This window comes from Scleropages formosus, chromosome 17, assembly GCF_900964775.1.
Source record: "Scleropages formosus chromosome 17, fSclFor1.1, whole genome shotgun sequence".
Lineage (NCBI taxonomy): Eukaryota > Metazoa > Chordata > Actinopteri > Osteoglossiformes > Osteoglossidae > Scleropages > Scleropages formosus.
Window position 1 is genome coordinate 5,675,205 of NC_041822.1, and position 25,309 is coordinate 5,700,513.

The 25,309-nt window shown below is 41.9% G+C and overlaps 1 protein-coding gene across 4 annotated transcripts; it reads left to right on the plus strand.

The window, feature by feature from the left end:
• Positions 1–21: 21 nt before the first annotated feature.
• On the plus strand, positions 22–8,820 carry nr2f1a (nuclear receptor subfamily 2, group F, member 1a). Of its 4 annotated transcripts, XM_029259544.1 has the most exons (4): positions 1,346–1,418; positions 1,501–1,586; positions 3,298–3,825; positions 7,141–8,818. In XM_029259544.1, the coding sequence occupies exons 2-4, from the start codon at positions 1,574–1,576 to the stop codon at positions 7,413–7,415; spliced, it is 816 nt and encodes a 271-aa protein (XP_029115377.1). In that variant the 5' UTR covers positions 1,346–1,418; positions 1,501–1,573; the 3' UTR covers positions 7,416–8,818. The 4 variants fall into 4 exon arrangements, with proteins under 4 accessions (XP_029115376.1, XP_029115375.1, XP_029115377.1 ...); XM_029259543.1 differs by having other exon boundaries at positions 22–1,586; positions 3,301–3,825; XM_029259542.1 differs by having other exon boundaries at positions 24–1,586; positions 7,141–8,816.
• The last annotated feature ends 16,489 nt before the right edge of the window (positions 8,821–25,309 follow it).

Genomic DNA, 25,309 nt, shown 5'->3' on the forward strand with positions numbered 1-25,309 from the left:
CCTCCGCGCGCCGTCCTCCGCGCTCCCCCCCTCGACGCGGGGCTCTGACCAGTCAGTCGCCTTTGATTATCAGTCGCCAGCAGCCCCTCTCTTGGCTCCTTGACACGAGCACCATATAAGGCGCAGCGATCTCCATAGAAACGTGTCAGTTTCAATAGTAGTGTCAAAGTTCACTATATACAGACATTCGCGCAGATCCCCGGTTCGGAAACATTGCTCTGCTGCTCTTCCCGTTCAAACGCATTCATTCTGGGTCTCTCTCCTCCTTGCATATTCTATTAGTTGTTTTTTTTCTTCCTTCTCCTTCTTCTTCTTCTTCTTCTTTTTATCTATTCTCTTTCACTCCATTCCTGCCGGAGAGGTGAAACTACGAGGGCACTTCGGCGACGTGTGTTTTTTGCTGGGCTTTATTTTTTGCGTGTCAGTGGTTTTTTTTTTTTTTTTTTTTTTTTTTTTTCCCTTTTTTTTTTTTTTTTTGGTTGGTCCCGATGAGTTTTATTTAAAAAATATTAGATATACAATTGTGCTCTTCAGTTTTTTGCGCTCTCCCACTCGTGAGGACAGGAGTAAAAAGGGAGGAAAGGAAGAGGAAAAAAGAAGGGGGATTATTTCACGCTGCACTCCGGATCGCCCGTTCCTTATATTGTTTTATTATTTCTGCAGCTCCGCTCGAACGCTCTCCTGCCTCCTCGCTGGCTATTTTTGTTTTTTCAACACAGATTTGTGTGCATTTTTGCTCATCATCCCTCCTTCGCCGTTTCTCCTCCGAGCTTGGGCTTCCTGAATGGCTGACTGCAGTGTACCTTGGAACTGGCCTCCCGACTCCTGCACATCCTGATCGGGTCCCGTCCGCCGCGCTCGGCGCTCTGAATGTATCGATCGTCCGCGGCGCCCCGCTCCGTCCTGCGCGACCGCCCGACCGCCCGCCCGCCTGCCTGCCCGTCCGCCCGCCCGCTGAGATTTGACATTGAACGCGCGAGTGCCTGAAAGAGCCCCTCGCTTGTTTTTTTTTTTTTTTTTTACCTCCTCCCCTCTTCATTTTTTTTTTTTTAAATTTTATTTTTGTTTCATTTTATTTGCGCGCCGTGCTTTCGCTCCTCGAACCGTCCCAGCGATCAGCTCGCTCCACAGCACTTTCCGGGCCCGAGATATGGCAATGGTAGTTAGCGTCTGGCGAGATCCGCAGGAGGACGTGGCCGGAGGAACTCCGAGCGGCCCTAACCCAGCAGCTCAGCCGGCGAGGGACCAACAGCAGGCGGCGTCGGCGGCCCCGCACACCCCGCAGACCCCCAGCCAGCCGGGACCCCCTTCGACGCCGGGGACCGCGGGGGACAAGGGACAGGGACAGAACTCCGCGCAGAACCAGCAGCATATCGAGTGCGTGGTGTGCGGGGACAAGTCCAGCGGGAAGCACTACGGTCAGTTCACCTGCGAGGGATGCAAAAGTTTCTTCAAGAGGAGTGTCCGGAGGAACCTAACGTATACATGTCGTGCCAACAGGAACTGTCCCATCGACCAGCACCACCGCAATCAGTGTCAGTACTGCCGCCTCAAGAAGTGCTTGAAAGTGGGCATGCGGCGCGAAGGTGAATACTGCTCCGGGGCAGCGCCGCCACCTCGCACACACTCTCTCCCTCGGGCTCGGGCTCGGGCTCGCGCCCGGCCGCCGCGTGCGCCGATCGGATGAGGATGCACATGTGTGTGTGTGTGTGTGCGCGCGTGCGGGCGTGTGTGCGTGTGCTGTGTGTGTGTGTGCGTGTGTGTGTGCGCGCGCGCGCCAGCGCGTGAACACGAGCAAACCAACGCGTTTTATTTGCCGTTCTTCTTTCTGCGCGCCTCTAAACACGGGCTTGTACTCGTAGTTGCTCGCGTTCGTGCCCCGCCACAACCGCGCGCCGCCATTCGGATTATTATTGAGAAAACTTTTCGGCGACGCTGAAACGAGCGTCCTGTTTTGTGCTTCGTCCTGCACTGTACACACCAGTTTAGTTTCAGCGCATTTTTTGTTATATTTAAAATGGCACAGTGGGACGTGCGTTGAAAGAAGGTCAGTGGGTGTGTTTCGTATCGTATCGTATGTTGTCTTTCTTTGCACGCGCACACACACACACGTACAGTACCGAATATAACTGTTACACACATTTTCAGTGTGTCGCGCGGTGTGTGATAAGGAGAACATGTCCTCTGCGTGGGGCCTTCCGTGGTCATTTATAATTTAGATGGTTCCATCACGCAAAACTTAAATTGGGCTTTTATTCATATGATAGCCGCGACTATATATGCAATATTTTATAAGCAGCACTAATATTCAGTGTGAACTCGTATTAGAGACATAATATCTGAATTATATGAATTGTTTTTGCTGAAAATAGAGTGCAGCAGGTGAGGGAAATGAAAAGCACGGAGGGTGAGGGACGTAGTAATAATAATGTTGCAAACAAATAATGTTTGGAGGTTCACTTGAGGCTGACACTGGGTTCGGTGCTCCTTCCAGAATTAACCAGTAATAGTGGAATACTTGTTTTTTTATGTCGTGCAGCTTTGCCTTGAGGATTGTGTGGAGTGAAAGGCACAAAAGTGCATTACGGTTCGGTTCTTTTTTTTTTAAAGCACGAATCCTGTGCTTAGCAGCAGCCACGTTGTTACCAGTTTTTACTGTAATCTGGATTATTTCACTCGTCGGTTCTCTCTGTTTTCTACCACTAGTTATGTTGGTATTTGAATGTAACTATATATATTATCATTTGCTTTTGCTCTCATCACATGCGTTGCTGGCGAGTGTGTGTGTCGGAAGAAACAGGCGTACCCACGAGCGTTTCTCTGCATGCAGGAGCGCGCGCGCACACACATACACACACACACACACACACACACACACACACACACACAGGCAGGTAAACACTGCAGGAGTGACACGTTGCACTGATGGGAACTTGAATAGAATCGGTGACAAAAAAGCTGTCCGCACTAAAGCCTCGCTCGCTGGCTCCTCATAATAATTCCGACTCGTGCATATCATGTATAAACAAAAGAAGGCATCGCCAATGTACAGATTGCTAAATGCAGCAGTGATTTCATGTGTGCGCGCAGGGATGCGAGGGGGGGAAAAAACACACACGCAGACACAGACACACGCGACACACGCCATGTGCCACTCGGCCCAGTGCTCCCGAGTAAACCGTGGGCTCTGCGCTGCTGCTGCTGCTGCCGCTGCCGCTGCCGCTGCTGCACCTCTCTCTCGTGTTTGTTTATCAGCCCTGGATGCACATTTCCTCTCCTTCTCTTTCTTTTCGTCAGCGGTTCAGCGAGGACGAATGCCTCCAACCCAACCGAACCCGGGCCAGTACGCGCTGACGAACGGGGATCCCCTGAACGGCCACTGCTATCTGTCCGGATACATCTCGTTGTTGCTGCGGGCCGAACCGTACCCCACGTCCCGATACGGCAGCCAGTGCATGCAGCCCAACAACATCATGGGCATCGAGAACATCTGCGAACTGGCGGCCCGCTTGCTCTTCAGCGCGGTGGAATGGGCCAGGAACATCCCTTTCTTTCCCGACCTGCAGATCACAGACCAGGTGTCTCTTCTCAGGCTCACTTGGAGCGAGTTGTTTGTGCTCAACGCGGCCCAGTGCTCCATGCCGCTGCACGTGGCCCCGCTGCTGGCCGCCGCCGGCCTCCACGCCTCCCCGATGTCCGCGGACCGGGTCGTGGCTTTCATGGATCACATTCGCATCTTCCAGGAGCAGGTGGAGAAGCTCAAGGCGCTGCACGTGGACTCGGCAGAGTACAGCTGCATCAAGGCGATCGTGCTCTTCACATCAGGTGAGTGCTGCTTCCCCGAGGCCGCGAGCGGGGCCTGTTGTTGCGCGGAGGGAGATCGAGGGAAACACGCGTGTCGAGGCGTGCGGGAGGGACGCGCGGGCCTCGTGCGTGTCGCCAACAAGGGAGGGCCCGGGGACATAAATAAGTCAGAGGAGCAAAACTCCTGTGATGATGATGATAAACAAACAGTGAGTGAATGTGCCTTCTAAGAAAATGGTGCCTGTTGCAAATTATTTAATTTGATGCAACTCATCCACGATGAAGTAAACAGTAACAGCGCGTGTGCGCCACGATTTATTGCTTTTAAGTGTGTGTGTGTGTGTGAGTGAGTGAGTGAAACACGGGACAGGGGACCTTGAACTGGTCCTGCAGAGGGTCCTGTGCGCGCAACGCCTCTCTTCTCCTCCTCATCCTCCTCTTTATCGCTTTTTTTCCATTGATGAGAAAAACTACTTGGACAAAAAGAAAAATGGCCAAATTAGTAGTGATCCGGAATTTTATTGCGCTGCGATTTGATTTGGAAACATTGCTCAGTTCTTCCAGGTTTGCTGTGTTTTGGACGCCCGGCCCGGGTGTGTGTTGGAGAAAAAAAATAACGTTTTTCGAAACATCTATCTACCCAGTCGCTCCATGTCCATGATGTAGGCTCTACTCGTTCAATAACAGGCCTTACTTTAAAAGTGGTCACGGCACGACTCATATCCACGTATATTCGTCAATACTGGAAACATTTTCAAAGTATTCTGCATTTAGCAAAGAGTTTCTGAGCCGGGGTGCGCGTGCACGTTTCTTTTTTTTTTATTTTATTGTATTTTCTTTTTTTTTTTTTTTTTTTTTTTAAGTGTGGCATTACGTGGTTTGTTCAGCACGCTTCTTAAATTCCAAGTGCTGTGTCATGATGGATGGCCAGAGTTGGGGAAGTTGTGCTTTCGAACATCTATGATGCGCGCGTGTGTGTGGGTGTGTGTTCGAGCGGTGTTTCGGTCGTCGTGTAGTGTCGGCAAGTAGGCCTTGCACACCTCGTAAACCCCAAAGTTAACAAGTGTGACACAGACAGAGCTCACTTTACTTACCCTGTACCAACCCTGTGAAGAGCACATCAAAAGGAAACCTCTTTTCAGTAATTATGTAACATATCTGACGTGCACGGAAATATTTGTATTAAAATCGCCGCGTTTTATAAAATAATGGAGACACGCTATTCTCCCCCCCCCCCTCCAAAAAAAGTGTTATGATGTTATTGAATGGGCAGTTGACATGAGGTTGTATCATTTTTCATTTCTGCTTTTTTTGTATGTTTGCGCACCACATTCCATACAGATGCGCTTTTATGTGTCCGAGCACATTTTTTTTTCCTTTTACTTAACTTTTTCAGGCTTTATCGCTGTTTTCCTGCTTCGACAACCTCGTGGCACAATGATTCGTACACTTTTTTTTTTTTTTAAATGTATTTTTTAAGAAATTTCAGTAATCTCTTTCTTGGGAAGGATGGCCCGACCCATCTTTATATTCTGGATGGACTCTGCTCTAAGGCTCTTACCTGAACTTCGCTTCGTAAATCACTCGTGATGTACAGCGAAACATTATTCATTTTTAATTGGCGAAGTGATGGTTCTATAAAACGGCACTTTTTGGAAGCAGAGTGCAGAAATTGCAGGATCATGGCTATAAAACATTTAGTGTTGAGAAATGTATATTATTATGAAAAGGAGGAAAGGCTGCAGCGCCTCTTCAGTGGCCGTGTGGCGATACTATCTCAGTATGGAGTTTGATGAGCCACTATTTTTTGCGATATACTTTCGAGCAAATCCTGTCAGCATTAGTTTTGGATGGACGTACAACTTCAGCAATACAGTGCAGATACTTCTATAATATAGTAACACTGAAGGCACAAACGGTTCATGCACCTCCTTAATTTATCATTTCAGCGCTGTGTTATTATTATTATTATTATTATTATTGCTGCTGTTATTTTAACGCGCAACTTTAGCTTCTGATACACAGCATCAGATTTAGGCTATTGGTGGAAGGTGTCGCCTTGGGGAACCTTTTTTACACACTGTCAGTCAGGAAAAATAATGTTTTGATTCTGTTGTTGTTCTGTATTGGTGCTTATGGTCCTGCAAGTTTGCTCACAAAGTGTGTCGGATTTTAGAGATGCTGTAATTGTTAACTCGAAAGGCTCTGTGTTCTATATACTCTGGCTGCCTCCCTTAGTTTAAGGTCATTGTAAATCACTGAGATTTTAGCTCGGCCCCAACTGAGTTCGCAAGTTCATAAGGTTACTGTGTCTGGCTGTAGTGAATTATAACCCTGAGAAATAAAGATCTGTCTAAAAGGCTTTTAGTGCCCATTGTCTAATGTTTAATATATTGTACCGATTTAGAAATGCAGCTATGTGGCCCAGAGAGTCGCTGCACTAACGCGTTGGCGGTGTAGGCCTTCGCCTCGACGCGCTTCTCTCATGTGCGCCTTCGCGTTCGCTGCGATGGCAGCTCGCGGCCGAACTCAAAGTGCATATATTAGATTAAATTATATTATAGTAATTATATATTATTGCCTTCAGTGGGAAAATGTATTTGCAGCATTTTTTTTTCCAGGGCCAAAGATGCAATAATAATGCAGCCGAAAGTTTAAGAAATTCTTATTATATATACATGCAATACATCTTTGCATTGAAATATAAACATACCTTTGTTTTTGTAATGGTTCGCTTTTCGTATTTGTCACTGCTGACACACAACGTCGTAATACATTTGCAACGCATAAACAAAATGTAAAAATGTGCTTTTGGAACTAGATTTAAAAAAAAAAAAATAGCCGACAGTAGAAAAACAACCCTTGTTAACAGCATTTACTGTTTAGCGACTCTCTTTGTATTCAGATTATGTTTGAGATGAGTGCTAAAAAATGAGAGCAAAAATAAGAACTCGTCTTTCTTTTAGGACTTTTGAGGCAGAGCGCAGCGCGAGCACCTTTCGTTCTTTTAACCCGTTCGCGGCCGCATATCCTTTATTTTGATTGGCTGGTTTGTCCTCTCGTTGCAGTGGGCGCCACGCGGGAAGCACTTTTAATAATAATAATAATAATAATCCATCGAAATGAATAGTGCACTTAATATTTACTTGACGTGCGTCTTTATGCGGTGACGCGTCAGCCCGACTGTGAAGATGCTTGTCTGTCTGTCCGTCCGTCCGTCTTTCTGTCTGTCGTGTCGCTCCGGTTTGTTCTCTTCTTAGTTTTTGCTCGCATGGTGGGCGCTCGTGCAGCGGCGATAACCACGTTCGCTTTTGTTGTTCTCTTCCGGCTGCCCAGACGCCTGCGGCCTGTCGGACGCGGCTCACATCGAGAGCCTGCAGGAGAAGTCCCAGTGCGCCCTGGAGGAGTACGTGAGGAGCCAGTACCCGAACCAGCCGAGCCGCTTCGGGAAGCTCTTGCTGCGCCTGCCCTCCCTCCGCACCGTGTCTTCATCCGTCATCGAGCAGCTCTTCTTCGTGCGCTTGGTAGGTAAAACTCCCATTGAAACCCTCATCAGGGATATGTTGTTATCCGGGAGCAGCTTCAACTGGCCTTACATGTCCATCCAATGATCCAAAAAAGAGGAGAAAGAAAAGGACCCGAAATACAGCAAGTGGAACGAGAAGACTCTCTCTCTATACAGAATGTGGGTTCAGAAAACCCAGCGAGGCAGAACTTTGAGGACTGGAATGAAATGGAATGGAGTGGAATGAAATGGAATACATCATGTACAGAACCTAAAGAACTGGACTTGCTCTTGTGTCAATCCACTCTCGTCTGCAAGAACTACTCCTTACTTTGTAAATTACTAGTCTTTATTTTCCATTTTGTAAAAAAAAAAAAATTAAAAAAAAATAAAAAAAAAAATTACAAATAAAATGAAAAACATCGTATGCGCAGTAAAAAAAAAAGAATCAAGACTTAGCAGGAAAATAATGTTTCCAAGCAATTATAAGAAATGTCCTGTGTCTCTGTATCTGTTTTGTATTTTTTTCTGGTTCTAAACCAGGTCTCTGTGATTCTATACTAATAATTTTTATATAACCTTTTGCTTCTTATAATGAGTGCGATATATGTTGTCCAAGCTATGTTCTCCAAGAATTAAAATTGAAGTGAGAATTTAAAAAGCAGAAAAATAAAGGAATTTAGACATAAGAAACTGTCTAATCGCTATGACAATATTACCGCTGATGGTTGAACTTTTTTCAAGATCCCCACGGACGCGAAGCTCTGCGAACTAAACTCCATGGACTTTGAAAGAAAAGAACCACGCGTGAAACTTTCCTTCATCATGAGTGTGTTTGGAGTTCGATCATCGGTAACAAAAAAGACGAAAAGAGAAAACAAAGCACTTTTAATATATCGTTTCAAATACATTTTGTTTGTTTCGTCCTGAAATTCCCACTGTTTCTTGCATTTTATTGGCTGTTGCCTCGATTTGCTGATTCCACAATGCAGCTTTTTTTGCAGAAGGGTCGCTTGGTGAAGAGTTGTGTGATGGTGACACTGTACTATTAAAAACATGTAGGCAACTATGAATTGCTCTCAAGAACTTTCGTGTGCTGCTGTAGATGACATGTCTCTGAAGTGGCGAGGGGAATCCTGCAAACAAACACTCCTCGGAGCACCATTTCCACTCTGCTGCGAGTTACCCTACAGTGTACATCAATAGACGATGGATGACACACTTGCTCTCGTAGGAATACAACCATTTGAGGGGTTTGGTTTCACACGGAGATCAAATAAAACTTGTGTACGAGCCATCAGTGCCAGTCACCGAAGTTTAACCGTAATATTTCAAATTTTCCCCGACAGCTCTGGGAGAAAGAACAATATCATGGAATATTTATTGATCTTTCCTTCCACCTCCTTTACAAGGGCCACGATTTAAATGAGCGGGCGATGAACAGCCACTAATCCGCGATAATTGTTACAGTATAACAGTGCTATTGTTTCAATGTGGCATCGGCGTTAGCGTCGCGGGATTCCTCTACCACTAACTTGCCTGAAATTAGTGCGTGTCTAGGTGTGTGTGTGTGTGTGTGTGTGTGTGTGTGTGTGTGTGTGTGTGTGTGTGCGCGCGCGCGTCAATATATCGAATGCATTCGGCGGCGCGTGGTACGCGTGAACAGTGGATGCGGTGCCTTTTAAGGATTAGTGACACATCCACGTATACGAACAATGTGAAGTCAGTGGAGGAAGAAATCTCATTAAAGTTATGCGGGATTCACCGTCTTACTCCACTTACAGTCCTACTTGTTTGCACAATTGCTTATTTGTTCTATCATTTATTGTGAGATCGCTGACATCACGCAGCAAGCAGCAGCAAGGTGTGCGTTTGGGTAAAATAATGCACTTTAACATTATTTTCGCTTTTTTACACCGCTTAGGGTTGTCCTAACTCATCCTAGGCAGCTGTACCAGAGTAAGCTCGAGAAAAAGAAGCGAGATACAAGAAATTGTTCCCCAGTTGATCCGGTATCGACTGAAAGGTGTTAACACTGAACCTCAGTTTCGGACAGTGGTGTGTTGGCTGAATATCGCATTTACTCTTCTTTCTGCAGCACCTTGCGCCATACACTACTCTATTTCTTACTCATTTACCTATTTCATTTCAACTTGTGCGTATTTATACATGTGTATGTGTAGCAGGTATTACCTTATATCATTATAACATAGCTATACTAAAACATATTTTGTCACCAAATACTGAACTTTGTTTGTTTTATTAAATAACTTCCTAGTATTATGAAAATGACAAATGTCATATTGACATTACTGAAAAGGGTTTTGCGGCCTGTTTTAATTTTACCTGTATTTAAAACTGCCCTCATAACGCAGGCGGGAAATGTATGCGATGGATGCCTATTAGGTTCATGAAATACATGCGTTATATCGAGATCCAACACCGCTGTGGAAAATATTATTTCAATGTACAGTATTCCGCATTGCATTTAGGTATTTGTTAGGTGGATTACAAACTATTTTTTCGTCTTAATTCTCCTAGTGATGCCGTTATCATTTTTATCGTACGACTATTAAAGCATAATGCCATTAAAAAGCATCGAAATTACTGTTGCAACAGCATACACAATGGTGACAATGTGTTAAAAAGAGAATTAAGTGCGAAAACGTTTAGAATGAAGATTTCATTCATCGTTGTATCATTTATGCTCTGACCTTTAGTGTGATTGCGTAAAATAAAACGGTGGATTTACAATTTAATACGCAGTTCTTCAAGTTATATTCTGACCTGCGCACATACAATATCCGTTTTAAACACAACTAAACTCATTTTTGCACGAAGAATTTCGACTCCCTGGGGATTTCTCGTGTTTATGTTTGGCAGACCACGTTTCCTCCTTTTTTTCCTGAACGGGCGAGATACCAGTGTTTCGAAAGAGGATTCATGTATCTATCATGTGTTTTTTATTAGCAGAGCAATAACTTGCCATAATGCATGAGCACTGTAAGATGTTTTCCCACCATGTGTTCTTTTTGGAGCCTCTTAATTTTTTGATCTTATTAATAGTTTCGTCTCTTTCATGAAGAGTTCGGGTAAATTACACAGGTGCTTCCTGCAGTAAAAATGAAAATTTTCTTGTGTCGCTTGTCGCTGGTGACACTGTCACACTCGTTATTGCTTACTTTTGCCCGTCTAACATCATATGCTTTAAAGAAAAATGTAAAATGAAAATACTTGGAAACGAATGCACATAAAATAATTGCATTTAAATAGATGCAGCGAGATATTTTCCGGCACTAGGCGTTTGGGTGCGTTCTGGGAGCGATGTGTGTGTCTTTCTTACCCTTTAACTTCACGCCCTACTTTTGTACTTTGCTGCCTTTGTTTCAGCACTTTTCGCCTCACTGTTGTTTAATGAGGGTACAATACAATGAGTGTTCGTACTTTCATATTGTTCCGTATTTCATTTATCCAGCTAAACGCGAAGTCCCTCGAAAATAGTTGGTTTTCTTGGGGAAATTCACGACAATTCGGGTTTGTGTGTCTTTGAGCCAGTTGTCACTGACATTATTATTTCATAAGCGGGGACTTTAAATTATATCCCAGGTTGAGCCTCTACGTGTCACTGCATTGTCTGCTGGAAGATAATAACCGCAGCCTGATTTCAGGTGTAATTTAGTACATTCAAAAATATCCAACATAGCATGTTTGGATGTTACAAACAAAGAAAATTAATTGTGTAAACTTCATGTCAACGATACAACTGTTGTATAACATGAAGATAGCAGAAGGCAGTTTGAGTTATGAGCACGAACATGATTCTTTTTAAATGTAATTCCCTGTAATTTACTGTAGTTCGGTGCCACTTGGTTTCCTTGATGAAGACAAACCCGCGGCCCAAATCTTTAGGAACCTCTTAAGAAAGGAGGAGGGTTTGCTGTGGGATGTATGTATGTCTACACGTGATTTTTAAAAGGAACTTTTCTTTTCACTACATACCTGGACACTTTGGTTTGGAAGTGAAACGCCGCCAGACCTAAAGTCACATGACATCGCTTTATTTCACGATACCGTCCTGTCGTTTTTCCACAACCCTAACCATTTACCAGCTTAAACCATGTAAGAGAAAATCCAACACACTTTATGAGCGGAACACTATAGCATTATCCGAAATGATTCCGACGAAGCTCTGCGTCGTTCAGTGTGTGCGAGAGATCGCGATGTGTCAGTTTGTCCATCTTCACCTTCTGTGCGCGTGTGTGTGTGTGTGTGTGTGTGTGTGTGTGTGTGTGTGTGTGTGTGTGTGTGTGTGTGAGAGAGAGAGAGAGAGAGAGAGAGAGAGAGAGAGAGAGAGAGAGAGAGAGAGAGAGAGAGAGAGAGAGCGAGAGAGAGACATGGTGGGGGTGGGGGTGGACAAGAGGTTAGCGACAGCACAGATCGCTGTGTAAGCGTTCCCTTTGTGTTGATTTAGGAAGACGTTTGCTGTATATAACGTTCAAGGCTGATAATATCATTGCTCGGCCAGATAAATAAAGCATTGGCCAAACCATCGGGTCAGTTATCGATTCCCTCTGCTCCCTGCTCCCATAAAAGGGGGAAAGAGGGAGAGGGAGCAGCCGGGGGGGTGATGGTGGTGGTTGGGGAGGGGGGGGTGGTAGCCTTGCTTTCCCGAATTAGCATTCCTTACTCATGTACCCATACTGACAACTAACAGAGATATCTACCTCCACACTATGCATTTACTACAGTGGGCTTTCAACTGTGCCGTGTATTTACACCGCTTTGCACTCTTTACACTATGCCTTTACTACACTATACCCTTTGCATATGTCACATTATGCATTTCACACTGTGCTTTTTATACACGTATTCATTTCGTGCACATTGCATATACTACACAACGCATTCAATAAATCCTCATTGCCATTGCAATACATTTCAAAGCGCTGGAGACACACACACTTTCCAATGAGAAAAGGCCACTCTTGGGCTAAAAAGAAACAAGTTACTAAGAAGCACCGAGTCTCTGCTCTGTCTCCTTGCCTTTTTATATGCAATGACATGTGCTGTTCTTGTCAGAGTGCAAACATTTTACATTAATTTACTCATATGGGTACTCTGTTACCACCACACTGCTGACTAGTTTTGCCATTGACACAGGCTGTTCTTACACTAGCCTTAGTTACCCTGAATACACTGAATACACCTCGGCTCATGGTGAATCGTGTGCGAGTGCAACTGGGCTAAGAAACGCGAGCGCTGGGGGAGAGACGAGCCTCCTGAGACCTCAGTGTGTCCCGCAGTGGAAATCCTCCATCCTGCCATTCTTCAATATCATAATTCATAAAGATAACGGTAAAGACATAAGAGTTTAAAAAAAGCAAAACCAGGGTCATTCTAGAAAAATCTAGGTTAGATTTTTTTTTTTTTTTTTTTAATATATTTTCTGCATCACAAAATTGTGTTTTTTTTTTAATGACCTGTTGGTCCTTGTAAAAAAAAAAAAAAAAAAAATCTAAGAAAAAACAAAAAACAACAACTGAATGTACTGACGCCAAAAATGTTTAATTTGTCCAAAGCAGACAGCTGTTCATCAGTTCGCAACTTATTTCCAAGTTTTTTTTTTTTTTTTTTTTTCCCCTGCGCCCTCCCGAAGCCCCCTTTCTCTCCTGCTTTGTTATTTTAAAATATGCATGTCTCTCCGGAATGCCAGTCACGGGTCCAAACTTTGTGTCCAACCTCCCACATGAAATGATCCCTTTAAAGGGAACTCGATATGTCTCAATCTGCACTGCGCTCCACTCCAAGCTTTTGGGCTATACGGGGCGGCCTGGAAAAATACATTCATTCATTAATACGACTTGTTTCGCTTTTTGTGGCCGCTTTCGAGACTTGGGACGTTTCACTGAAAGACGTCTAGGGTAGTTTGGAGTTTTCTGCGACCAAAAGGAGGTCTACTGCAAAGTAAGACTTTTTTTTTTTTGGTTTGCTTTCGATTTTCTTCCCACTATCTTTCAGAGTTTGTGTTGAGTTTGAGTGAATGAATCAGTAAGAAACTGAGAGAGAGCGAGAGAGAGAGAGAGAGAAAGAAAGGGGGGGGGGGGGGGGGGGGCGTGAGTGATATGTGAGAGAGGGAGGAAGGAGGATGTGTCTGTGTGTGAGTGTGTGTGAAGGTGTGTGATCAGGCTGTCATTAACAACAAATTAATCAACACGTGGCATTTAAACTCTGTAGTACTATTTTGCAGTGTCTTACGTTTGTTTGTGCTGTTTTATACAAAAAAAAAAAAAAAAAAAAAAATCAAGGCACCGGAAAGCGAAAGTTTGAGTTATTAAAGAAAGTGTGAGGCGAAAGGTAACCGAGTGAAGGACAGTACGAGTGACTGTACAATCAGGGCAGGAGGGAAATTATTCAGGTACCAATTAGGCACCAAGTCTTTCACAGCGAAAGGTACAAAGTGGCAGCGATGTCTGTTGCCGTTTAACTTATTGAAGCTGTCTGAATTTAACAAACCCAACACCTGCTCTATAAATATATAGAAAACATTTTTACATATATATTTTTTCTAGAAAAATTTACGTAACAGCATACTTATTTGCAAAATGATGAACGAAGACAACAAATAGCTTCCCTATTCGCTGTGATTTGAATTAAGGCAGAGATTGTGCTCAAACACTATATGATTTGCTGCTTTTTCGAGCAGTTTTTGCTTTTTTAATAACATGCATGCAGCAGATGGTTTGGATCTGTCCCGCTACATCTATCGAGCTCCACTACTTCACTCAGCACCAACATGTTACAATTACACAACATGCTGAGACACTAATAATAACAACAATAATAATAATAATTTATTTTTCATACGTACACCATTTTTGTTACGCGTCCTTCGTTTGGTTTAGTTTTAGGCCTGTATTACCATATTACACGTTCACTGACACATGTTCTACACGGTAAACAGCTAGGTAATCCAAAATCCATGTGAATTTTGTAACATACTGAAGCAATACATTTAGAATAGTACAGGTTTTATATGTCCGACTTATATTATTGCCTTTAAATAAGACCAAAAAATGTCAGCTTAGAAATAGGCCGTGTCGTCATATAATAGTACATGTATACTCATTTATTCATAAATAAACTGTTCTGTTCCTGTCTTCTTCTTCTGTGTGTACATGTGAAGGTACATTACAGCACACAGTGCACCTATAGTGATCTTTAAATCTGAAAATATATGCATTCGAGCGTCATATGCAGGCGCTGCAGCCTCAGATCGACTTCTAATCCACTTGCGAAGGAGGAACAGATTTATTTATTTATTATTATTATTGTTATATATATTTTTTTAAATCTTGGCAGTCCTGCTACTTTAACGTATGCCTACTTTATTTCATAATTCATGGGTAAAATTGATACTCGTGGTTATAATAGCCGTATTGAAATAAATATAACTAAGTAACAGACACGACAGGACACCGCAGGAGCGTTTTGGTTTCAATGCAGTGGTACATATGCACTCCACCACAAAATGAAAATAAAATAAACACTTACTTACTTTAATTAAAATTATGGTTGCATAGAAAACTTCTACAAACCAGGAGGACGTACTGGCAGCCACTGCTTCAGCTGTATAATGAACGGCTATTTTTTATTATATTACCCATCTGTCTATTTTTATGTCTTGCTATCCATCCACGGAAATAATTGCAACCAAGTATTCCAAATATGGGCTTTTCAATCATTAATAACAGACAAATTTGCCATGATGAAACTGCACGCAGGGCCAGACAAGCTTGCGAGCAAAGTGAATAATGTTGTGGTTAATATTGTTCTAATTTAGTTTTTATTTACCTAATTTCTCAGCATGGCCTCTATTTTTCTTTATAATAAATGACTCCAATGTTTTGTTGGAGGGTATTTTTCATTGCAGTCTCACTGAACGGGTCCTGACAGAGGCATTATCTCTGTGCTCTTCGGCACGCTGCTCTGCTCATACGTCTTTCGTCGTATTCTTCGCAAGTCACTTCATGTTGTCTTTCTATTTTGCCAAATATAAAGTACTACTCGACCCTTTTCCTCAGAAGTACGTGTCAATCCGAGAATACTTCGTTCCAGAGTAAAAGAGTCATTGTAGACTGCGACAGTATGCATACGTACACTAAAGTGCGCAAATCTAAAGCGCGCATTATGTCATAAAATAGTGAAAGTCTCTGCGTAAACTCTACACAATCAATATTACTGCGTGTACGTGCTTGTTTGCTTATATATTTGCTTTTATATATATATATATATATACATACATACACACACACACACACATATATATATATACACACGTTCATACATTATACATATATACGTATATACATTCAAACACACACACACATATATAACTGCTTCAAAGCTTCAATGAGTGTAAAACAGACAGGCACCGGGTGGCTGTCCTCACACCGGTGTGTGGGCTTCACGCAGGACTACCTCTGTGGCCTACATACCACTGCTAGGATTACAGAAGTGTCTCCTCTCCTTTTTTAAAAAGAGAAATGTGTCATTTCTTTCTGCAAGTTGCCCGAGACAGTCTTGCCGGTGATTCACGTGTGCAAAAAAGGTGGGGGTCGTTCGAAGAGCGTGGGGGGTGGAGGGTTGGGTGGGGCGTGATGCTGTGGGTGTAAAGGGTGGGGGGGGCTTAACGGAATGGCCTTTCCTTTCTGAGTGACATGACCCCCCCCACCTTCCAGCCCCCGCTCTTCAAAGGCCACGGAGAAATAAACGAACTTAATCTGAATTGGAGGAGGGAGTTTTAGTGGCATTTCACATCCACATGATCATTTCTTACTCTAAAGTCAGGATGCGTTTTGGGCCAATTAAAGCGCATTATTGCAAAACATTCCCGAAATGATGGACGGCGGGTGGAGCAATGTCCGATTCCCAGTGTTTCTTCCAGCTCTCCCTCTTCGGCTCAGTTCATTTGCATGTGTCGGTGTTATCAATAAAGAATAGCAGGCATGCAGTTGAGAAGCCGCGGGGCGGGGGCGGGGTGCGGGTGCGGGTGCAGGGGGCTCTTTGCAGTGGACATAGTGGACAGAGGACCGAAAGGTCAGCGCGTTTATAATAGCAGGGTGGGGCTAAAGACACGGAGAGAACTGCCGGGGCTCACTGGAGAGACGGAGCCTTTCTCATTGAGTAAAGAAGGAGGGGTTGCCCACAAAGCTGGTCCTACTTTAGACACACTCTGTCACATCTTCACTGAGCAGGAGATTCCCTACCAGCCTTACCGACATTCTCTGCGGAACAGGCTATTGGGCTCATCATGAAAATAAATGCGGATCGTTTGGAAAATGCATGTTGTACTGACTGACATGGACATTCCCGCCCTGAGTTGAGCACATTCTCTAACTTCCTCTGATTGTTACTCTGGTACTGGTACCATCATACGCGCTGCATTCTCACCATTTGACACTAACGCGGGGAAGCATCGTCTGCAACCGGCCAGCAATTAAGTCCATTGACACACGAGATCTAGGCACGTACAAGGAGAACCAGAACTGAAGGTCTGATCATTGTGGGAGAAAGAAAATCAAACGGAATGCAGAATTTCCACTGTAAATATAGACATACATACACAAACCTGTACACGAACCTCAGCGGGATAACAACAGAAGAACAACAACAGTTTTTAGGGTCGTACACGCGAAAAGCGAGTGAATTCAAGGACAATAAGCATTCGCTGCTCGTGTCGTGTGTGTGTGTGTTAGACGGAAACATTAATTTTCTCCAAGTAGAACTCTGCGAACTCTACTGTACTACAATATGATTGCAATATCATGTGACACAAATTTCCTGAAATTATAGAAACGAGAAAATACATGCTACGTATTCATTAGGTCCATTGTATAAGACTGATATCCGTTTAATTAATTTAATTCATTAATCATTTTGTTTTACTGTAGCAAAACCAGTAACATCAGTTGAGCGCGGGTACAGTATTTCGATAACATATAAGTGGAGGGGTGACTGATAAATCAGCAATCTCTCATTTAAACCGTAAGTGCCCCTTATCATGCATCTTATTTATTTTTCTTGAAGGAATTCCTCATATTGTAAAGTGCCACAAGAATGCGTGTCTTATTGGAAATTATATTCTTAAAGGGTTATCTCTAGATTCTTGTTTGCATCTAATATTATTTAATCATCCCGATCATTATTATTCCGTACGGTGTCCTGTGCAACAAATGGAGGCTAAATTGATAGGATCACTATTAATGTTGTTTACAGGTCCCATCACGAATTATCGTTTATAAAATAATCACCAGCATGAATACACTCCGTGGACGTCCTATACTTAAGGAAAGGCAGAGTTTGCATCACGTCCTTTAAGAGTTTTGCAAGACATCAGTGTAAAAAATGTGTTTGGGAATGCCATATTTCAAAAGCATCCATGGTCTGTCAGCATGGAGGAATAACCTGTATCCACCGAACACTACAGTTTGCGCGTCTTTTACCATAAAGCTGTGAGGAGATCAGACTTGAATGTAAACTGTCTCCTTTTGCTCTGAGAACATCCTTCCCCAGTTATTGTACACATCGCTTACCCTGGTTTGCAACGGAAGAGGGATTTTCTGTCTCTTCACCGTTATAGAGGTTTCCCTCGTGTGCAAGACTTTTACATTTCTATTTACTTTTTTTTTTTTTTTTAATTTGATGGGCTAATGAATGAATGAATGAATGAATGGCTGAATGAATGGATGGATTAATTATTCGTTCATCCACCCTTTCGTTTCGAAAGAGAGGAAGGCAGCCGTCGTGTGGTGCGCTCCTTCTCTGCCTCTGCCTCTTGATTCAGTGGCTCTGCTCCGCTGACAGTGTTAGTAGGTTCTCCAAACGGGTCTTTGTTATGATCTCCTGGATCCTCCAGACCAAAGACCGTCCTCAGCTGTTTGTTTCTACTTTTGTTTGCTAGATGGCGCTCTGTGTACTGAGTCCTTCCTACTCAAGAATAAATATGTTTTTGCCCTCCATCCTGTCTGGCTAACGTGGTCAGTGTCGATTTCCAGGTTTTTATTGAGTTGTTTCAACACTTTCTTGTTTAAGAATGCCTGTCTTAACTGTGGTTAAAGGAAGTTTACATAAGAGGAGAGCCCTACAAGGACGCTGTTGTGAAGAAGGACGAGGATGGTGAGGTGTGCTGTGGAGCACTCAAGTCTGGTCAAACAGTTAACGTGGCAGTTCGAGTCTTGTGCCCACATGTACTTGATCTTAGCATTATTCAACAGTGTGATTTTTTTGTTATTATATGCTGTAGTAAATTAAGTTACTTACTTTCTTTGTATTTAATTACTTTTAAGTGTGAATTCAAATGTTCAATACAAAACAAACGGTCCGCTTAATTATTACTCAACGACAGTTCGACAACCATAAACTCCACATACGAATAATAATAATAATAACAACAACAACAACAAGCTTTAGATTATTAGAAATATCATATTGGGGTTGCTTAGTGCAATAAAATACTTTTACTTTAGTGTTAATGTGTTTCACGGTCAACTATTATTAAAATCCTTTTTATGACTCCATAAATAATATGGCCAGAATAGAAATTATAATCTGAAGCATCACAAAAATTTAACAAATCATCTTTAAAAATGATCAACAATCAATTAATAATAATAATAATAATATCAATAATAATAATAATAATAATAATAATAATAATAATAATAATAATAATAATAAATAATAATAATAATAATGCCATATTCGGAAAACACCAGACAAGTCTATACTTTTGTTGTCTCTTCAGTTATTGTAATGCAACTAAGAAATAATGAGCTGTTAATGTTTTTCAATATTATTTTAGCATAATAAATTACTTTTTCCACATAATATTACAGTGGTCATTTTATATACCGTATTTTGCCAAGTGAGTTGAGGTCTTAAATTCAACAGAGAAGAAATAAACGATATTTGTAACCCTTATATAATTACGGTTCGTTATTAAAGAGGAAACATAAAAAAAAACTCGTTATTCTCATTTATTATTAAAAAAATGTGCATTGCCATTAAAGCATAGCGTGTACTGAGGATTTGGTGGACACAGTATACAGTGACTTCTTTGTGACACTGACAAATGGCGCAGAGAAAACGGGGACATTTTAAGATGATGTAAGACGATTTAAGATGCGTTTGAAACTACTGTGAAAACAGCGTATGTGCAAATTCGCGGACGTTTTTATATCCGTTGCTTTTACATTAGATGAAAAAACTTTAAAAAATCAGATGTACTGTGCCAAATGCACTGTGTACAGTAGGTATTAAGTTGATGGCGTATATAACCGCTTTAAAAGTTAAACAATAAAAACGTTAAAAAAACAAAATATTACTGTTTCTCATTTTTCATAACTATAGCTTTATAAAATAATACCGTAGTTAAAATTAAAAATTGTATCGTGTATACAAAAGGAACCTGATTCAAAGTTTCTCTTTTATTCCATTATTATTATTATTATTATTATTATTATTATTATTATTATTATTATTCAGTTCTGACGAGCAGACGCCCTGTACCAATAAAACGACGAGTAATGCTCCATTTGTCTATGTATCGTCTTATGGTAACTGGCGGTAGTCGTGTTTTTTTTTTTGCTTTGTTTCCTGAGAAAAGTTTTGCTCTATCCCATCCGCCAAAGAGCAGCGAGAGCAAACAAATGGATCTGAACGCAGCCAAATCAGATTTTGTTGAATACTGCTGAATTTTAGCAACTTTGTAATAATGTGTTGAAGGACAGCTGCAGAACGTGAGACGGGATGCGGGTCAGGAGGGATTCGCAATGAATTGGATGATGTGAGTAAGAAGGCAGAAGGCTGCCCGAGTGTCCCCTTGTTAAGTAACTCTCTGTCAGTGTACTTAGCAGAGTTCCGATATGGACTGTGGCTCCAGCATCTCCTCTCTCGGGGGCTTTAATTAACAAGCTGTCTCAAAGCTGCAGAGCTCCATCAAACAGCACATCTCTCCTCAATCACAGCAGCCTGGGTTCCTCCCCAAGTTTATCTAAAAGGCACTACGTGACATCGAATTAACTTTCAGCTTTCTTTTTCAACGGGATAGCAGTGGTGATGGATACCATTGTTTGCACCAGAACAGGGGATGCGTATGTCTGTGTGCGTGTGTGTATGGAGATCATCATATCGCCCATCCAAGCTAAGAAGAAAGCAAATAAATAAGAAACTTGAAATAGTAACTTGAGATTTTCATCTGTACTTTTTTTTGTTTATACGTTAGTAATTTCTGACTGGAAACTTTATCAACACTTTCTTCACAAATACATACATTTGCGAGAGGACCAGATTTTCGTGTCAAACGACATTATTCACAGCACGAGCAGCTATTCGGAAGGGCAAAAATTAGGTACGGCTAACACAAATGGGCTTCAACTGAACTTTGTCAAGGGGCCGAGCAGGGGGAGAACAGCTGTAGACCTTGGACAGAGGCAGGGCAGCGCTGGGACAGGACAGGACAGGGGAAAGAACGGAGGGTACGACAGGGGTACGACAGGGGCACAACAGGGACAGGGCTGGGGCAGAGCTGGGGCAGAGCTGGGGCAGAGCTGGGGCAGAGCTGGGGCAATGCGACTGTGAAGGAATGAGTTCAAGGTCAAAATGGTGCGCTGTCCATGGTGCTACATTGAGACTGCTGCGCACAGTCGAGGTACTAAGTAAACAAACAAATACATACAAAATATGATGCTTTTTTCAATTACGAAATTAAAATATATCTGCATCTATTAATATGTAGTATATGTGCAGATATCATACACATAATATGTATGCATTTACATATAGTGCATATGCATGTGCTGCATGTAAAAATATTATGCATATGTAATATTTAGGAGAAAATATAAGAATCCCCAGTGTAGAACAACGTTTTCAGATGTCTCGCATCCAGTGCTGTCACTCTTTTATGACCTAAAGGCCATTTATAACAAAACACATAAAATATTTTAATATTACTTATGTCTTTTTCATGCCTTACACAGAGTTTATGTAACTTAAGTTGAAATGTAATTTCAATTTAAAATGCATTCACTTTTTTAAATGACTCACGATGTAAAAGTCAAATGAAAAAAGAAAAAACTGATAAGTTTTTTTTTTTGGACACAAAAATATTACGTAGGTCTATGTATTTCGGGCAAATTACTGACTGCAAAATTTAAAAACAACTTTTTTCCCCGTAAAAACAATATTATATATTGAATATTTAGGTATGTAATTAAACGTTTAAATATTTTCTTTAACTCACTCCGTACGTATATTTATATTCATTTTTTACCAAAGGATTTATTTTTCAAGTATTTTAGGTTTTTCAGTGTTTTGTCTAATTACACACTAAACATCTACACTTACTATAACAATATTCAAATTCAGTAAATTTAGACTGCCATTATTTTTATTAAGCATAAATCGCATTTAACTTATTCTACTTTAAAAATAATTTTAACTGATCTTCTAATGAGTACATCTTAATTATTGATTAAACTTTATCTTCGATCTTTCTTTATATAATTGCAAGACATCGTTTTTCGGTATTTATAGGTCGTTTGGGTGCAACTTGTTGCTAGATTTTAAAAAATAATATGAGTACAATAAATGCGCTGTTTCATGACTCAATATATTTTGTTGAATACTTATCAAACTTATAGGAATTCACAGAGTACAAAGCAAGTAAACTGACAGAGACGGTATGACTACAGAAAGAATGAAAATAAAAATAATGAACAATGAACCAACAAATGTACGAAAATTTCTGCATGTAAAATTTCTTTTTTATAATACTAGGTGATATATATATAATATATATATTCCAATATTATCTTAGATAGATAGATAGATAGATAGATATTTCTACTTTTAAATTGCCTCGTGAGTCATGGACACTAATTACTTGCTAACTGCTTGTAAAATAGGTAGACTAATGGATAAAGAGATTATGAGTAATGACCAAGAGACAACTGGAAAAAAAGGTAATATTACTCAAAAGCAGATAGCGAAGCCAAATGAAAAGGGAACAATTTAGACGAGTAAAAGAAACGCAGAAGCACATCAAAGAAGGACAGAAGACTTGGGAGGAAAGTAATGACTTTCCCAAGAAACCGGTGCAATCCAACAAAGGGAAAAAAATTACCTAAACCGTACTTTTCAAAAAACTGTATGGTTTAGATATGCATCAGCGATAGCTCTAAATTTCCATTATAGGCCACCACTTATCTCTCTTTCTCACTGTCACTGTCTTTTTAACCAAACCCTGTTTGATGGGAACCTCTGCAGCCTTACTAATTCGGGTTCATTGGATGGCAATAAGTTAATTTGGAGCGTCCTCTTTAGGGCTTCTTAATGAAGACGCGCAGCGGAGCCTCTAATGTGTGAGAACACCAATAAGGTGGTCCTCATTCTGCAGGGAGCGACCACCTCTGCGAGCCCGGTGTTTAGCCGCGGGGGGAAGGTTTCATCTCAACAAGCTCATTTATAATGGCTGATTTAACGTCATATTTTACTCTTTTAACATATCGACAACAAAAAAAAAATGTATTTGGGGCTTTTTTCTGAGCCACACTACACATTTATTATTCCTTGAGCCTTGTCTCGCAAGTCTGAATGACCTACCTCTGAGAAGTAATTGTGAGAAATACTTTGATTTCAAGACATTTCACAGTCAACTGCAGCCTACAGACTCGGGCTCTTCTTTTTTCTTCTCTTCCTCTTTTAACCTCGAATCACCTTCTTCTCTAACTATGTGTGGTAAAACTTTCCAGAATCACAGCTGGACAATTACATTTAATCTAATGTCTTTTCCAGGCTTAGCTCTCTTAAACCAGCAAATAAAATTTACCTCAAATTGTATCAAGACCCAGCCTACAGTTTTATGCTGTACGCCGACATGTTTTACCGACATAGCGAGTAAAAAAAATGGGGCGTCAACTCTTTGCCGTCTTGCTTGAAACAGCAGCAAAGAACGTAGAGTACAGATGAAATTACACACACCAGCAGCGAGCGACCTGGGTAATAACGTGGTCCCGTAAGCATCCGCAAACTGCTTTCCAGGTTAATCCCTGTCTTCCTCAATCACTGCCTTGGGAAGAATATCCATTCTTTTTTGCACAAAAAATCTAAATGATTACTTTCTTTTTAATTGTACTTTCAGTTCGCTTCTTAATGATTTATTTCTCGGGCAATTTGCTTCCTTTTCACAGCAAAAAAAAACCTGCACTAAAATAGCACCGCGAAAGTTTACATCAAACCCAAACCAAAGTTACTTTGTGAGATTCTGTTAATTCATTTGCACTCTTAAAATAACACTATGGTAACATTATCTGATATTATGAGTTTTGTTTTTTAATGTGCAGTTTGTTATTTTGACTTGTGCAGCGTATACCTGGAATTTTAAATATGCTACAGGAGGCCTACAAGATCCATTTTGTCAGTTCTCCATACATGACATGCCCGTCTTTTGACTACACTTACAAATATTATTTTTACACTTCTATTCTTTGTTTTCTGCGATACGTGCTGTAGTGGGGTTCCTTGGTTTATTTTACGCGTTTTCGAAGTGTATATAAGGTGACATATCCACAAGCATGTGGACATTTGGCTGGGAATAAGGGAACAGTCAACATAATTCGCATATTGTTTTCAAGAACGCGAACGAACGCGTTTATTTATTTAATGAATAATATTTGATGCGTTATATTTTGGCTTTTACATATACTTATTTTTGGGAAGACCCTTCCCTTGTACAATTATATTTCAATGCATTTTATATATATTTTGTAACCATTTAGGCGAACAGAACAAAAATGGGGCAGAACGCTGGAGGAGGCTCAGTGACATTACTTGTGTGGCACTTCTCAGTTCAAAAAAAAGCTCCGAAATCCGCCTAACTAAGGAAGAGACATCTATAACCAGCCTAGTGTCGGGTAAATGCGGAAAGATCGACGATCGACGACAGTGGAGAAACTTCTAAAAAAAAAAAAAAAAAAGTCTTTGCGCCAAAGTGCCGGGCTGTATGGGCGCAGACTAAGGGGTGTAAGAGGTGTGTGAAGCTGCGACAGCAAATTCCACCGCCGGCTCTGTAGGGCACAGAGGTGTGAGAGCGCTGCGTTCTCCGCCCTTCTCTCTTCTCTGCGCATGCGTTCAGGTACAGTAGTAGGCGGCGAGACAGACAGTGTCGGACAGCCCTGTGCAGCTTCTCGCCTTTATGGGTCACCCACAGGAATGTCTTAAAGTGGCTGTTTAATAGAGTGTGACGAGTAAAAGTAGCCAGTACCGCCGGCCGCCCGCCCGGGGATGGATGATCATGCATGCCGGGCCGGGTGTGTTGTTTGGATAACACACAGTGAGTGAGTGAGTGAGGTAGAAGCCGGGGCGAGTTTCGGCTTTCAGAGGCCAACCCTACGACGCCATGCCATGGGGGGGGGCAGTCAGTTACACCTGAAACACGCACTGGACACTGTGTTCGTTCGACAACACGCTGTAGTTTTAAGGGTTTCCTCAAGAAAGGTGTGTTCACAGCACAGCTACACGCCGATACCTGGGGGCTAAACTTGGCCCAGCAGAGTAGGCGGGTAAAAATCCGACTCCTACACACGCGGTGCCCGTACAGTTTAAATAATTTCTCCATCTGTACAATACTTTTAGAAAATGGAATTTCAGACATATTACGTGCCGGTGACTCTTCCGGAGACATTAGATTAGTTAACGGCTAGTTCTGTAAGTTTGTTGAGGCTACAAAACATTCATTGTCATTAATACATTTGCTCACATTTTAACCCTCGTGCTTTCGTGTGCGTCACACGGCATCGTGGCCACAAGAGAGTGTTTTTGCAGTCACGGGGAAATACTGGCCTTGAACAAGGAGTGTAAGAGCGCTGCGCTGCGGTGTGGAACTGAAACACGCCAAGTTGTCCGTGGTGGTAGAGCTGTGCCGTAATGGCGGCCAGAGGC

Coding starts and splice junctions, on each gene's coding strand:
- nr2f1a (XM_029259542.1), top strand. CDS start 1,151: ATGGCAATGGTAGTTAGCGTCTGGCGAGATCCGCAGGAGGACGTGGCC. Junction 1,587..3,297: donor AGTGGGCATGCGGCGCGAAG/GTGAATACTGCT, acceptor TCTTTTCGTCAG/CGGTTCAGCGAGGACGAATG. Junction 3,826..7,140: donor GATCGTGCTCTTCACATCAG/GTGAGTGCTGCT, acceptor CCGGCTGCCCAG/ACGCCTGCGGCCTGTCGGAC.